General features: G+C 38.3%; 2 protein-coding genes across 2 annotated transcripts; both read left to right on the forward strand.

The window, feature by feature from the left end:
• Positions 1-8,628: 8,628 nt before the first annotated feature.
• On the forward strand, positions 8,629-9,000 carry LOC141631502 (uncharacterized). The gene has a single exon (XM_074444164.1). It carries the CDS (start codon positions 8,629-8,631, stop codon positions 8,998-9,000), a length of 372 nt encoding a protein of 123 aa, XP_074300265.1.
• Positions 9,001-9,072: 72 nt separating this feature from the next.
• LOC141631503 (uncharacterized) lies at positions 9,073-9,652 on the forward strand. Its single transcript, XM_074444165.1, has 2 exons — positions 9,073-9,523; positions 9,627-9,652. Exons 1-2 carry the CDS (start codon positions 9,073-9,075, stop codon positions 9,650-9,652), a joined length of 477 nt encoding a protein of 158 aa, XP_074300266.1.
• Positions 9,653-17,357: the final 7,705 nt, after the last annotated feature.

Raw genomic sequence — 17,357 nt, forward strand, 5'->3', positions numbered from 1 at the left:
CTTTTCCAGCAGGATGTACCTTGTCTCATAGTCGATGAACTTTTTGCTGATGTAGTAGAAAGCTCGTTCTTCGCCGTCGACTGTTTGTGCTAGCATTTCTCCCATGGTTGTGTCGGTGATAATCAGGTATAGGGACAAGGGAATCCCTTGTTAAGGTGGCATTAGGACAGGAGGTCCGTATAGGATTTCCTTTATCCTGTCGAAGGCCTTGTGACATTCATCGTCCCAATCGGTGTGATCACAGGCAGAAAGCTTCTTGAAGATCGGTTCGCAAATCATAGTGAGTTTCTCTATGAAGCGGCTGATGTGTTTAACTTGACCGAGAAATCCCCGAATCTCCTTCTCATTCTTAGGCCAAGGTATTTGTTGAAGGGCTTTGATTTTGGTAGGATCAATTTCAATGCCTCACTTGCTGACGACGTGTCCCAGGAGTTTTCTGGAGGTGACCCCAAATTCACACTTCTGAGGATTCAGTCTCGTGTTATATTTCCGCAGACCAGCGAAGAGTTTCCGGAGGGCGCTAATGTGGTCGTCCCGTTCTTTTGATTTGATGATCATGTCGTCGACATATACCTCCACCTCCTTGTGCATCATATCATGTAGGAGTGTGGTGGCGGTTCATTGATAAGTTGCTCCGGCGTTGATTAGACCGAAAGGCATGACAGTGTAGCAGTATGTACCCCACTGTGTAGTAAATGCAGCCTTGTGCATGCCTTTCTCAACCATTTTGATCTGGTTGTACCCAGCATACCGATCCATGAATGATAATAGGGCGTGCTTGGCGGTATTGTCCACCGGGATGTCAACATATGGCAGAGGAAAGTCGTCTTTTGGACTTGCTTTGTTAAGGTCTCTGAAGTCGACGCAAACTCGAATTCTCCCTTCTTTTTTGGGTACAGGAACTATGTTGGCCACCCAATCAGAGTATTTGGACACTTTGATGAACCCGGCTTTGAACTGCTTATCCACCTCTTCCTTGATTTTCAAGGCCCATTCAGGGCGCATTCGGCGTAGCTTTTGTTTCACTGGTTTAGTTATTGGTTTCATGGGTATCCTGTGCTCTGCAATCTCCCTGTCGATCCCAGGCATGTCTTTGTATGACCAAACGAATACGTCCTTGTATTCGTGTAGGAGGTCGATGAACTGATGTCTTTCCGAGGGGTCAAGGGTGCTCCCTATCCTAAGTTATTGAGGTGTGTTGTCGGTTCCTACGTTAATAGGTTCGATCTCCTCAATTATGGGGGTCTTATCTTCTCGTTTGTCAAGTTTTTTGGCTAGGTGAGGTGGGTACTCACTCAAGTCAAAATCCTCAAATTCGTTCAGAATTGCATTGCAATTAAATTGAAATGATTCATAAGCAAACTTAGCGTTCATTAAGTCGACTTGAGTGAAAATATCGTATAGGACAAACATCTCATGGGCACTCAGAGGCGACACAACAGAGGAGGTGACCCTAGAACAAGCTCCAGGTTGCTACCTTCCATGGGAGTGGGGATGACCCTAGTTGACTCGGCCTCTGAAGCAGCCACAAGTTTGTAATAAAATAGTGGAAAAGGGACTTTGACTGGGACATCAGGACAGACTCTGAGTCTGACTTGGACTCTCACTCTTCTTCACTTCCCTCTTTGAACATAAAGCCTTCTCCAGTTGTAATCTTGAGAATGCAGCCTTGATGATCGGTCCACTTGACAATTTTCCTCCAGCCTTATATAGCTTTCTCTGGGTTAGTATCAGAGATTAAGGCGGTGGGATCGAACTGGTTGTCTTTTAGAGCAATGGTGATGATGTCCTCATAGCCGAGGTGCTTGATGTTGTCCTCTGCGAAGAGGAGACTGACAGCTTGTCCATCGAGGCATGGGGTCGACTCAGATTTGGTTGACGCAGCTTTGGTGTTTTTGGGGATGAAGTAGCAGTCTTGAAAGACTTCTACACCCAGGCATTTGACCTTGGCTGCGGAATCATAGATTGGCTCAAGAAAGCCATTGTAGAGCTCGGATTCTCCCTCGAGGACGAAGTCTCCATTGAGAGTCAAATGGTAGGGACGGAGGATGACCCCGTGCTTTTTGCGCTTCCATATTAGGAGGTTCATTTCTTGGATGTCTTCATCGGTAGGCTCATAGCCTAGCCCGAAGGGAATGTTGGGGACCTTGGCCTGTTTCAAGGGAGGCAAGGTGCTTTTCAACGGAGTGAGAGGTAGACCTGGGAAATAACCCTGGCGCATCAGAATGCGGTTGACCATGAGGTTGGAGAATGGGTCACAATCAAAAGCTGGTGATTAATCGGTTAGGGCATTCACTGCTTGGAATCCCCACATTTCGTTGTCGTCTTCCTCAATGACTTGGGAGGCTATTCCCATTTTTTATGATAGCCTTGATCGTTGAAGCGGGGATTGTGATCGTCTTCCCGTTGAAAGGGATCCTGATTTTCTGATTAAGGGTTGAGGTGACGGTCTTGACGGCATGGATCCAGGGGCGTCCTAAGACCATGTTAAAAGAGGCGTCGATGTCGACCACCTGAAAGCTGGCTTATCTCTCCAAGGGTCCAGTTGCAATAGTCATGGTGATATGCCCCGCAACCTTACGACGAGTGACGTCACAGGCGCGTACTCCTTGATTCGTTGGGACCAAATTAGCTTCTTTGATACCCAGTTTATGAGCCGTCTTGAGGGGAATGACATTAACCGCAGATCCATCATCCAGTAGAACCATAGGCACATTCTTTTTGAAGCATTGTACGGTGATGTATAGGGCCAGGTTATGGTTGGCTCCGAATAGAGGGATATCTTCGTCAGAGAAGATGACTGGGTTGTTCAGGTCAGGGACATCCCTTGTCATGGGTGCCACCACTTCTTCAGGAGAGGAGGTAGAGGGAACAATCAACTTTCCTAAGGCTTGTAGTAAAGCTTGCTGATGTTCAAAGGATGTAGCAATCAGTTGCCGAATTGAAATCTCGGCCTTTTCTTTTTGAAGTTGCTTAAGGATCGAGTTTTCAGGATCCTTGGGTTGGGTGTCCACGTCTGGGACGGCCTGGTCATTCGTTGTTGGAACGATTGTTGAATTGTTCGGGTTTTGGTAGGGGCGTCCGGACTGGGTAAGATGACTGATCTGTTCTGCTTGTTTGCCCTTTCCCGAAACCATATAGACATCCTCCGCGTCGCCTCTCCAGATACCATTGATTTCGGGATCTCGAGGGTACCTTGGATGGGTATTCCTCGGTGGGTAGTTTTTGTGAGAGAAGTTTTTGTGGGGGTAATTTTTGTGAGGGTAATTTTTGTGAGGTTGATTATTGTGGGTTTGATTACTATAAGGTGCATGACAGAATGGTCGCGGGAGCAATCCTTTCTGGTGAGGGTAATTTTGGGTGTTTGGAGGACCTTCCGTCGGGCGTGGTGTTGGCGGGTTGAAAATCAGCCGGTGGTAAGCGTCCTCAACTCGGGTAATCCTTTCTGAGAGACTGGCTATGGCCTCCTCAACCTGTTGGAACATGGTGAGCATGGTTGCGGTGCTGAATACGAATATCCCCGTTCAGGGTGTCCTTTTCCAAGGCATTCATCTCGTCATCAATTGGCAGGATGAGGTGCGAGCAATCCAAGGTTGGCTCATCGTCATAGCTAGCATGGATTCCCAGGGGGTTTGTTTTGTTGTTTGGTTTTGTTGTGGAGGTAAAGGTAATTCTCCTTTCTTGATCATGTCTTGAATGATGTGTTTGAGTTTAAAGCAGGTTTTCGTATCATGACCCTTTCCCTGGTGATACTGGCAATAGGCATTGAGATTCCAGAAACGGGTTTTCTTAGCCTCAGATGGGTTTGAAGTGGGCCCATTTGGTTGTAGTTTTCCTTGGCCCATGAGTCTTCTTAGGCCACCGGCATAGGTTGACCCCAAGTTGGTGAATACCCTTTGAGGGCGCTCGGTTTTCTTTGTGGTTGGTTCGAGGAGATTGACCTCATTAATTTTGTTTGTTTGACCATAGGGACGAGATCCGGTTGATGTGGATCCTTGATAGCCTCTACCAGTGGTTTTCGCTAGGACGCCCTTACGGAGGTCATCTTCAATGCGGGTCCCAAGGATTTGATGGTCCTCGAACGTTTTAATATTTAAGTATCTCAATAGGTTGGCATAAACCGGGTGGAGGTTGTTGACAAATTTCTCCACCAGAGTTGATTCACTCGGCTTACTGACCAATTGAGTGCTTACCCTCCTCCAACGGGTTAGGAATTCCGTGAACCCTTCCTTATCATTCCGAGTCAGGACCTCAAGAGTGCGGGTGTTAGCTTGGATTTCGACGTTGTCGGCATACTGTTTGGCAAATTCAACGGCGACTTTGTCCCAGGTAGTAAGGTTCTTTCGGTCGAGGGAATAGTACCACTGGTGGGGGATCGGTTCCAGGGATGATGGAAAGATCCGGGTGAAGAGCTCCCGTTTTACCCCCTTGATGGACATGTAATCTTTAAAGGCCCGAATGTGATTGAGTGGGTCCTCCACTCCCTTGAACTTGTATACATTAGTCAAGGTAAAATTGTCGGGTAGTTGATCCCCAACGGGTTCGAATCTTCGATTGTTCTCAAGGTGGATGTTGTTACCACGGGCTAGGAGTTGTTCTTCAAAAAGCTTAAGCCTTTTCTCGGTTTCAGTCAAAGGCGGAGTGTTGTGTCTCCGGTTTCCTTGTTTTCCAGAGTGTCGATACGAGTCTTGACACGGTCTAGGGTGACCTTAAGAGCAGTGAGTAGGCTGGCTAGCTGAGCAGTTGTAACATCTCTGTTGTCATTGTTGTTGTTGGATGAAGCTGAAGACGGGGACATGGTTCTGAGGCAGAAAAACGGTTCACGTTACATCTAAATCTGACACGGTTTAAATGACTAAACAAAGACAACACAAGGGACAGAAAAAAAGATCAGACTCAACAAGACGAGGGTGACCGTATGTGGTGCCTCGGTACTGACTCGACTTATGACGTGACGGTGTTAACCGGACTTTGACTCGCGTCCAACAAAGTGGTGTGACGCCGTTGAACGAGTCTCGAGGTGAGACGACACATAAGTAAAGACCAATAAGTACGCTTGCTTCGACTCGGTAGACACGAGGCCGAATTGGAATGGTGGACTGAAATTTCGAAAATAGAGATTTACAAAAAGATTCTTTTGTCGCTTTATGGACGGCTTCCGAAGAATAGGGATCTCCGAAAGTCGGTCTGTTGAAGAGTTGTCTTAAGTTTGTTTTGAAAAGACGGTTTGAGTTTGAGTTGGCTCGGAAAACAATGTACAGCTTCCAAAGACGGTTTTTGAAATTCAAAATTGTATGTTTTGAAAATCGAGTTTTGAAAAGTTTGAAACGATCTCGGGGAGGGTGTTGTTGGACTAAGTGTCCTCAACAATAGTGCGATCACATTATTAAATCTCATAATAAGAATACATAAGGGATGATTTAATTATATAGTCATTTGATCAACATTTATCGGTAACGATTGGCTGACTAAGGTTTGACGTTACTATTGTTTGACAGCGGTGATCAGTTGATCTCTTAAGGTTAAACCTATAGGACAATTCCCTTAATTGAAAAGTTAATTAATTGTATATCTATACAGATTAATTAAATCCTTAAATTGAACAAATTTTATCAGTGAGTGAGAATTATATATCTTATTGTAATATGATAAATAAGATTCAATTTAGTAATTAAAATGTTATATTACTAAAATTGTTTAATGTTTATGAAACAATTAAGATAAGAAGAATTAGTTAATCATAATTACAAAATATTTTATATTATATTAACTAGACTTAATGTGACCCATTTTATATACATGTAATTGTGAATTACTTTTTAATTTGTTAAATGTAATTTATTTGATTTAAAATGATATTTAATTTTTTAAATATGCATAAAAATGTCTAATGACATGTTACATGTCACATTACCTAAAATATTACATTTGACAAATTACAAAAATAAAATAGAAGTCCATTTTATCTTAAGGGGACTGGTTTTTGAGAGGGTAGGTTTAGGGTTGTGTAGTTGATTATTTTAATGGTTAAACATAATCATTACACATATTTCCACTAAACCAAGCCTATGGTTTTTGGTAAAACAAAAAGCAAAAACAATTCTCTTCCCCATGTCATCAAAAAACAGTCACCCCCTCTCCGCTTTAATAAGAGAATAAGTTCTCTTATTATTCAACTTATGCTCATAAAAACTCTCCATCTCTCATCCATAAAATGTTTATGTGCTTAATTTTGTTCCTTAATCTAATATTATCCCTCTTACAAGTGTAGTAACATAAAATAATATTAGATCTAATATTTGAGGTTGCTAATAATATTTTCTAGTTAATAATATTATTAGTATTAAGGGTATTAGTCTTGGGTGCAATAAAAGAGGAGCAACTTCTATACTTGAGGTTGGAAGATCATCCTTATAAATTATAGCTCAAGAACAAGGCTAGGAAGGAGTCCTACTTTGTGACCTAAAATCCGTCCCAAATTATGTAAGGATATATTCTTTTTCTCCTTATTTCAATTTATTTACATATTGCATGCACTAGATCTTATGAGTCTAAATTAACAAGTAATTTAGAGATTAATTAGAATAGTCTAATTAAAGGGTAATGAACCTAACAAGTGGTATCACAGCTTTTTTATTGCATGCAAATCATTTTATAGGTTTTTTACGAGTTATAAGATGACTAAAATAAAAACCGGTAAATTTGTGTCAATATAGGATATACGCGAAATTTTTCATGCATAAATACATTCTGGTTCAAAAATTTTTTAGGTCATTTTAGATGATTTATGGAATTTTATTGCTCACTTTTATAATTTATTGGATAATAATAACATTTTAATGAGTAAAATGGTTGTTTATTAACTAAAAATAGTTAGACTTTGAAACTGGTCACGAAATTTTAATATGATCTCGCATGCATATTTTACTCATTGTATGTAAAATTTGAGGTTAATATGATAAATTTTGCATGCTTTATGATTTTAATGGTTAAAATGGAATAAATCGATATTATATAAGCTAAAAATAGCTAAAACAAATTTCATGGCATGAGAAAATTATTTTAGGTTGCATTTATATCCTAAATATCAGATGTGAAATTCTAAAATTGATTAGATTAATTTTCTTATGCTTTAGGTATTTTATTTGATAAAATCGATAAATCGCAACTATATTTTTCTCTAAATTAATTCGAATTTGTAACCCAAATTTTTGACATTATGAAGGTCATGGGAATATTCCAGAATGTCCAAAAAATTAAATTTCAATTTTTAGATTATTGTAATTAAATTTTGAATTATTTCATCAAAGTTATGATAATTAGGGTTAAATATGAGCAATAATATAAAAACAAGTTGAATTATTGTCAAATTATTAGTGTAGACTAATTTTGAGTTCTAAAACAGTTAGGGTAATTATATTGGACTTAAATTTTATGTAAGTATTATTTTGTGATTTTTAATAAGTTGAAAGTCACGCATTTCCATAAAACCAAGGAATATACGATACGATCTAGTAGGGCGATTTGGCATATTCACTTTGCATGTTGAATATATATATATATATATATATATATATATATATATATATATATTGTTGCATTTTTATAGATGAATGTCATTTAAATTTATGTAATTTTGAATCATGTAATTTGTCTTATTATGACCTTAGTTTAATTGGTATTTCCCGTAATGTAAGGGAATATTGATTCGGTTGTAAGTTTAATGTGATCTCGCATCACCGTTTTGTAATTTAATAGATTTAAATTTTTTATTACAAATGTATAATAGGAAATGCAATGTATTATTATATTTGTAATTCCGGAGTTTCCTAAAGACAGAGTCATTCGGAAAGGAGTTCCGATCAAGACGGTATTTCCTTGGGAAGCGTGTCACATGAAGTTCAAGGGGCCAAAGGAGTTGGTTTCCGAATTTGTAATAGATTACTAGATTTTCTATTTTCGGAAAGGCCATACTAGGAATTTATTTTATTTTGCATGTTTTCTTTCTTTATATGTTTGCATGCATGCCAAATCGCCATAACATCACATGCATATCTTTTTATATCGAGTTCTCGACCTTGTCAATTATAATTATCGATAGATCACTAATTTAGTTCACTTAAAAGAGATAGATAATAAATTGACAAGACCTCTCACATTTTATAAAATTTAGACTTAACCAAATAGTAGTAACTCATGAATCCCAATTTCATTAGGGGTACAATACGGTATATTACTATACCGGGGTGCTTTCTTTTTACGTTGGTTAAGTGGGGTAATACAAGTTTATTACATTTCGAATTTGGTTGATATCAACGGAAGTATTAGAGGGACCGTTGTCTCAATAGGTCCGGGCTAAAGATGAACTTAATGTAATTTTATAGTCCGAGAGTTCTAAGTGTAGAATCGGTTAAGTGACTTAACCCACCAAATTATATTAGTAAGGATGTAGAGGGCCCGTAGGCTCACAACCGAGTTAATATGAATTTGGGTCTTGGAATCGTTTATATAATTGGGTGGAGGTCTTTATATAAATGCTAAACTTGTCTAAAATGTTTACAAGTCTTAAAAACGATAAATGTTAACATTTCCTTTATCTCCTTTTTGTAGTCAATTTGATTTATCGCAATGACAACCCCTAGCTCATCCGCACCACCTCTCACTACCTTTTCATGGCTTCGGTCCTTTATGGATCGATGCAAACTCGAAAAGAATGGTTCTAATTTCGCCGATTGGGATAGGCAACTTCACTTAGCTGCGGAAGGTGATGACAAACTTCGTTTACTTACCAAACGTTCTCCCCTTACTCCTAATGCTAGCTCATCAAATGCCGTGAGGGAGGCCTATGAGGCCTACCAAAAGGAATCGGCCGCGATCAAGAATGTATTGATCTTCTCTATGGAAGCCGATCTTCAAAGGAGTGCCATAAACATGAGCACCGCCTATGAGATCTATACTAAGCTTGTGATCATGTTTTCACAAGCACCTAGAATATTATAATATGAAGCGGCTTCTCAATTCTTTTAGCTCAGTATCAAAGAAGGACAAAAGGTGAGCCCTCATGTGCTCAAAATGATTGAGCATGTTGAGACTCTCAAGTTGCAAGGGGTAGAAATCCCCGAACAACTAGTTATTGATCGAGTACTCCATTCTTTGAGCCGTATCAAAGGCTATGTTCAGTTTAGAGTAAACTATAACATGCAAAACATGAGGACCGATCTTCATGAGTTACACAAAATGCTTGTGCAAGCCGAGAGAGATATGGGTCTCAATGTGAGTACTAGCAAGGATGTGCTCAACATCAACACTAAGAGTAAGGAAAAGTTCAAAAAAGGTGCCAACAAAGGCAAGAAGCCAATTCCCTACATGGGCAAAGGGAAAGCTATTGAGAATAGCTCACCCAAGGCCAATAAGGGAGCCACTTCCGAGGATAAGTGCCATTATTGTAATGGTACAAGCCATTGGAAGCGCATTTGCCCCAAATACTTGGGAGACATCGAAGCTGGACGTGTTAGTCCAATAGGTAATAATTCTTCCAAAGTTTATGTTATTGATATTATTTGTTTTCCACCTCAAATTTGTATTATGATACGAGTTGTGGTTCTCACCTTTCTTATTGAATTTAGGGCTTGAGAAGAATGAAAAAGCTTAGCAAGCTTGAAGAGGATCTCAAACTTGGGAGCTAGAGTAGCCGCCGCATAGTAGGGGACCTATGGACTTGGCTTGGCACTTTATTTTGAATATGTCTTCATAATAGTCTTATATTTAGACATTGTCTAAGAACTTCCTTTTGTTTGCATGTTAGACGTGGAAATTTCTTTATTTGCTTTCCGAACAAGTATTGTATTTTGTTTTAAATGGCTTGGCTTTCAATCCAAGTCATTTCGGTTTATGGCATTTCAAATTCTAAGACGCTCTTTCTTTATCATAATATCTAAAACATAAAGCAAATCGACTCAATACTATCAATCACATTGAAATATAATGATTTGTTTAATATGGTGTATGCCTAAGTTGTGAATTTGATTCCCACTTAAGGATTGTGACTCTAAGTCACTATATTTATAAGATCAATCTATTATGAGTCGAATCGAGTTATCGAACTCACATTTGGAAAGCCCATGCTAAAACTACTTTAAGACTCCATACGAATTATGGAAGGGAAAAGTCCCTAGTTTGTCAATGACATGGATTCTACTCCTATTTGCTTTGCTTATTTAAAGAGCAAGTCTATTAATAAGCTAACACTCAAGTAGAAACAAACTTGTCTTATAGGTCACTTAAAGATTACATGTGCATTTTATTACTCCACGATTAATAAAAACAAAGTGTTTGTAGCTCATATGACTATCTTTTTAGAAGATAGACGTATTTCTAAAAGATATAGTGGGACTAAATCGCTACAAAAACACATGTTATAAGGTGACACAAGGAAATTCTCTCAAAATCATCTACATCTTATAGTTAATATGTTACTTTTAGAAAGTAATGGTGAAACTATGACCTATTAAGTGGTCATTACTTGTAGTCCCAAATCGACATTGTTGCAAAGAAGCCTAAAGCATTACAATCCAATTTTGAATCTATGCTTTAAGGTGATGGTCACTTTAAAGTAAATAAGCACCTTAAGGTTCAAGAAACGCATGGATGAACATGATGATGTTATCAAAGCCAAAACATGTTAGTAGTTGCCGCATTTCATTTTGATGAAGCATGGCAAATGATAATAAATCGTTTTTCTAAGTGTGTATTTAGAGAAGGATGTGTTTGTGACACAAACCTAAGATATAGATCTAAGAATCCTAACATGGCATGCAAACTTGTTTAAGAGATCCATGTGTGGTCTTAAGCAAGCATCAAAGAATTGTAATAAAGATATTTTCCCATTCATGTGATAATTAGAGGATGGTTTTGTTCGAATTATCGGAGAACCATGATTATACATGATGTTGAGTGGGACCTTATCTCATTCATGTGATAATATGAGAATGGTTTCACTCGAATTGTCGAAGAACCATGTTTATACAGGAAGTTTAGTGGGAGCAAAGTTATCTTCCTTGTCTTGTATGTAGATGACATACTACTCATTGGGAATGTTGTACCGATACTCACCTCTATAAAGGGGTGGTTGGGAAAACATTTCCATATGAATGACTTGGGAGAGGCACAGTGCATCCTTGGTATCCGTATCTATAGAGATAGATAAAAAAGGATATTGGCATTATGTCAAGAATCTTATATTGATAAGATTCTTCATCGTTTCAGCATGGATAAATCCAAGAGGGGATTCATTCCAATGGGTAGTGGGATTACTTTGAGTAAGTCACAATCCCCCACTGAGCCCGAAGATATTGAATGCTTAAAATTCGATTCCCATTGTTTCCGTCATTGGATCGACTCTATATGTCATGATTTGAACACCCCTTATGACTTGTGCGCCTTGAGCATGACAAGTCAATAACGTTTCAATCCAAGTAAAGGTCATTGGATAGCCGCTCAGTACGTCCTTCAGTTCTCAAGAAGGACTAAGGATTATTTCTTATGATTGGATGAGACAATAAGTTTTGTTAGAGGTTACACAACTTAGGTTTTCAAGCTGATAGAGATGATTTTAAATCTGAGGCTGATCTTGTGCAAATAGCTAGAATAACCTTGAAAAATCTACCATTGCAAATTCTACAAATGGAATATGAGTACATTGTGATTATGATAAGGTGGTATTCAAAACAACTATAAGTAGATCCCTCTACCAAGGATCATATCACAAGTTATATGATAACAGTGGGAGTATCTTTCGAGCAAAAGAGCCAAAGCCTAGATTCAAGTCTAGACATGTACTTATATAATTCATATAATTAAGAGATTACATTGAAGGAAATAAATTGCAATTTATGAAGTTGGGATGAGTGGATCATATTGTATATCCTCTAACCAAGCTTTTATTGTAGGTTTGACCAAACCGCCATGAAGTAACATGGACTTTATATTCTTAAAATTATGAGATATGATGCAATAATATTATATTGATTGTTCATATGTGATAAACGCATTTATCGTTTGAGTTTTATTCTAAAACTATTTTATTACTTTGTTATAACCAAATAGGTTATTGAGACAAGTTTGAACCCTATTAAAGTTATCTGGATTAACATAGTATTGGCCCCTAGTTACTTATATGAGGTGACGTCTCCAAGCGACTCGAGTGTGAGTCGATTGATGGCAAGTTCAATTGCCATAGAGTCATAAGGGATGACTAGTCGATCACCAAGGCAGAATGTATGGGACACTCTGTTGAGTAGTGACCGCTTATAAAGTTCTTGTAATTTTTATATAGCATGGTCATGGTGAAAGCTACTATAGTATTCTTTTTGAGTCGATTCTTTTACTAGAGACTGTTCGCCTAAGGTGGCACAGTTTTCTAATTGACTTTGATTTTTGCTCTACGACTACCATATATGGAGGCAAATGGGCATCTTTTGGGTCATGATGGGTTGTGGCTATTCGAAGGGAATAGTGCGATAGGAATTGTCCACCCCCTTATCAGGGTTATCTAAATCTCAGGGCCACTCGAGGATTAGTGAACTGAAAATGTGTTGCCATGCTCGGAAGGTATCTACGGTAGATAATTCCGGTCAAAACAGTTACTCTCCAGATCGAGGAAACCACTCTAGATATGATCAAATGCAAGTACAACCTGCAAGACACCTTGCATTGAGTGGGAGATGTAATAGGACAAGAGAATTGGTGACGCACACTTGTATCGGACAAGTGGGAGATTTTTGGAGTAAGTGTCCTCAATAATAGTGCGATCACATTATTAAATATCATAATAAGAATACATAAGGGATGATTTAATTATATAGTCAATTGACCAACATTTATCGGTAATGATTGGCTGACTAGAGTTTGACGTTACTGTCGTTTGACGGTGGTGATCAGTTGATCCCTTAAGGTCACACCTATAGGACAATTCCCTTAATTGAATAGTTAATTAATTGTATATCGATACAGATTAATTAAATCCTTAAATTGAACAAATTTTATCAGTGAGTGAGAATTATATATCTTATTGTAATATGATAAATAAGATTCAATTTAGTAATTAAAATGTTATATTACTAAAATTTTTTAATGTTTATAAAACAATTGAGATAAGAACAATTAGTTAATCATAATTACAAAATATTGTATATTATATTAACTAGACTTAATGTGACCCATTTTATATACATGTAATTGTGAATTACTTGATAATTTGTTAAATGTAATTTATTTGATTTAAAATGATATTTAGTTTGTTAAATATGCATTAAAATTTCTAATGACATGTTACATGTCACATGACCTAAAATATTACATTTGACAAATTACAAAAATAAAATAGAAGTCCATTTTATCATAAGGGGACCGGTTTTTGAGATGGTAGGTTTAGGGTTGTGTAGTTGATTATTTAATGTTAAACATAATCATTACACCTATCTCCACTAAACCAAGCCTATGGTTTCTGGTAAGACAAAAAGTAAAAATAATTCTCTTCCCCATGCCATCAAACACCGGTCACCCCCTCTCCCCTTTAATAAGAGAATAAGTTCTCTTATTATTCAACTTATGCTCATAAAAACTCTCCATCTGTCATCCATAAAATGTTTATGTTCTTAATTTTGTTCCTTAATCTAATATTATCCCTCTTACTAGTGTAGTAATATAAAATAATATTAGATCTAAGGTTCCTAATAATATTATCTACTTAATAATATTATTAGTATTAAGGGTATTAGTCTTGGGTGCAATCAAGAGGATTAACTTCTATACTTGAGGTTGGAAGATCATCTTTATAATTTATAGCTCAAGAACAAGGCTAGGAAGGAGCCCTACCTTGTGCCCTAAAATGCGTCCCAAATTATGTAAGGATATATTCTTTTTCTCCTTATTTCAATTTATTTACATATTGCATGCACTAGATCTTATGAGTCTAAATTAACAAGTAATTTAGAGATTAATTAGAATAGTCTAATTAAAGGTTAATGAACCTAACAAGTGTATGGTCCTCGGGATTTGAAAATGTTTGAAAAAGGGGTGTGTGCCTTTCTCGGGTTTTGAAAGAGCCATTGTGTCGCCGCGAGACGGGTTAAAATCTGTGTCTTGATGCGGCGATTATAACGGCGTAAAAAGGTGTTTTTGAAATGGTTGTAGAAAACTGGGTTTGAAAATCGTCATTACTACGGCCTAGAAAGGCGTGTTTGAAATGGTTGTTGAAAATCCGGGTTTGAAAATCGTCATTACGACGGCCTAGAAAGGCGTGTTGTTTGAAATGCAACGGTCGGCGAACGACCGAGTTTTGAAACGGCCATTATAACGGCGCAAAAGGGTGTTTTGAATGTTTGAAATGACACGGAGGGACTTATGATCACATAACACATAAGCACTCGTAGTTTCATTATATTATACATAATGCTGACACGGGTTTTGGCTTAAAAGGGTGGGTTACACACCAAGCAATCAAACCCCAATTTTTGAGAGGGATACCAATCCAAACAAAATGTGTAAGGAGGGTGCCCTAGCCTCGTGCTCGAAGGTGATGAAAGCTCTTTGACGAAACAGAAATGTGTAACGTCAACGATATGTTTGACTCAATCGGGATTCGAAACTCGGGGATGAGAAAATTCATGCCGACGAGATGAGCCAATTGGTCGAAAAGGGTTAGGTTGTGGGCCCGGAAAAGGAATCCGACTATGACCATAATATCAATTAATGCATTTCAACCAAGACCTCATTCGAGTCTCACCATCTAGGGATCACAAAGACACAAGTGTCCTAGTTTTCCACTGTAGGGTCGCCAATCTATGGACATGGCCCACCTACGACACCCAGCCCATCTGCGGGACGTGGCAGCGGTCTTTTTGAAAGCTACGCTCGGCGGCGTAAAATGCTTTCGACCGGGTAGTTTTAGATCGGTAGGTTTTGTCTCGGCAAGGGTCTCGAAACGATGCAAGAGATGTTCGGAGTCGCCACCAAGGATTTTTTTGGGATGCTTGGAACCCGTTCGAATCCACTTTATACCTAGGTCAACCAAGACAAAAAGCGGTGTTCGACATAGGTACTAAAGATAAGGAATCGTCCCTCTTTAGCATCCTATCTATAGAATGACTCTCGTACGCCCTGGATAAGGTCGTCCACTATCCAAAGTTTCTAAGTAAGAGGTGAAAGTACGTATTGGGAAGCCCTTTAATCGGACACCCAATCCCGCCCGCGGTAGCGGCCTCTACTGATTGATCTTGGTTGGTTAAATGCAAAAGTTGATAAAACGGGTAAATGCATGAATGGGCATCCATAAATTTTAAACCTAACATGTGAGGTTTCTATGTCGGTTGTTTAATCCAAGTATCAAGTATTTGATGTCAAGTTGGATTTAATGTTGCTTTGAATGCAAGACGGAAATTAAACATTCATTTACCGAGTTAGGTTTATGGTGCATAACGTGATCCGTTTGTCTTAGTAAGGCGTTTTATAAATACGATGTAAAATGCGTAAATTTGTCAGCTGATCCATCCTGTATTCGGGTTAACCGAAGTCGGGATCGTCCTAGACAAGTGCTGGAAGAAAACAGGGTCTGCTTCAGGCAGACTATATAGGCGCGAACCATCGGCGATGCAAACACGCCTGTCCTTATTTGAAAATGAGAAAATGAGTGGCCTGTGTAGGCGCGGGTCGATAGACGATTGTAGGACGTCTTCTGACCATTGAAAAGGTTTGTAAAATGGTTTGAAAAGAGGGTGTTTGAACCCGTCTTGATTTGAAAAGGTCGTTTAGACAGCTTTTGTGTTGATTTGAAGAACGAGACTTGAATAATCGTCATTATTTTGACAATATTCGATGTCGGGTTCGGTTTTGCAAGCTTGACATGAATAGTTTTGAAAATGATTATGAACTAATTGTTTTAAGTTCATTTTTTTGTAATTAGTTAATGTTTATCATCGTACTCGGGTTAAAATCTGACACGGTATGTAGAACCAAGGATGTTTTTGCATTTATGAGTAATGCATTTTAATACCTTTTAAAATGTAATTAACAAAATATTATCACCGAAATATGGATTAAACCGTCATGGTATTATGAACCAAGGATGAAAAATGTTTTATGGTTAAAAGTTTGCCATAAAAATCATTTGAAGTATTTGAAACGGTGAAAACCGATTACAAATATGAAATGAAATTAAAGGGGAAGAAGAGACCAAACACGGCTGGATTAAGGCTTGAGAGGGGCTTTAGGTGCGAGCCATGCTGCTATAAAAGCAGCTCCTGTCTCGGCCAAAAAAATCCGGTTTTGGCTTATTTATCCCATATTTGGACCATGTTATGCATGTTTTAGCATGTTATAGTCATGAAACAAATGAAAAACATGATAGAAGAGTATTTTTACACTCTCATACTTACATGCTACGCTTGAGACGAGAAATCGACGAAAGTGTATCAACTTGTTTGGTCGGAAAACTCGGTTTGAAAATCGTTTTAGGTATGTAAAAGAGTGTTTTAAGTTTAGTGATGGTGTAGGTGGTCGAGATGGTCGGTCAAGTGATTTAATGCACGATGACGGTACCAAACAATGTGCAAGGGTTGTGTTTTCAATCGGTAGGTCAGAAACACGTGTAAGTTTGTGCCTTGAGAAGTCGAGTCTAGAAATTTAATGGATAAATGAGGGGACGGAGACTCGCGTAAGGTGTTATGGTGTGTGAAGGTGGGTATTTATAGAGAAATGGGTAGTTGTGTGCGTTTTGAGCGACGTGGCCGCATGGGCTACTCGAAGAGGTGCGAGCCAATTCCCGGTTCTTTGAGGTGTCTTGTCACTTTCACGCAATTGTAATCAAGATTTGTTCTATCCTATGTTTTGGATGAACTTGATTTATACTTGACCATGAAGCATTCCGAGAAATATTTAGCATGGAACTCTTGAAAAGTTTTGTTTTTTTGTGTTTGACTCGGTTTGACTCGTTGTTGGAGTCGGGATTTGAGTTTTGAGTCGGCTTTTGGTCCGGTGTCAATTTTGACTCTAGTTAGTGTCGTTGCGACCCCGTCGTCATGCATTAAACACTCCAGGTACTATTGAAAAGTTTTGAAATGTTTTGTTTCAAAATCGTTTTAAGTTTTCCGTCGTATAGTTGTACAAAACTAACGATCAAACGGTGCGATTCTTAAGCATGTTGTACTCCGATAATCATCGGGTGTTTGTTGGAGACTCGACAGATACTGGGTATCTACAAAGTTGTATTTCAGATTTATGTCCTATTGTTAATTTATATCGTGTTTAAATTAAGTTGTAATTTAAATCTCGTTTTTCACTATGGGATTGATCAATAAAAT

The sequence above is a fragment of the Silene latifolia genome, chromosome Y (genome assembly GCF_048544455.1).
Source record: "Silene latifolia isolate original U9 population chromosome Y, ASM4854445v1, whole genome shotgun sequence".
Lineage (NCBI taxonomy): Eukaryota > Viridiplantae > Streptophyta > Magnoliopsida > Caryophyllales > Caryophyllaceae > Silene > Silene latifolia.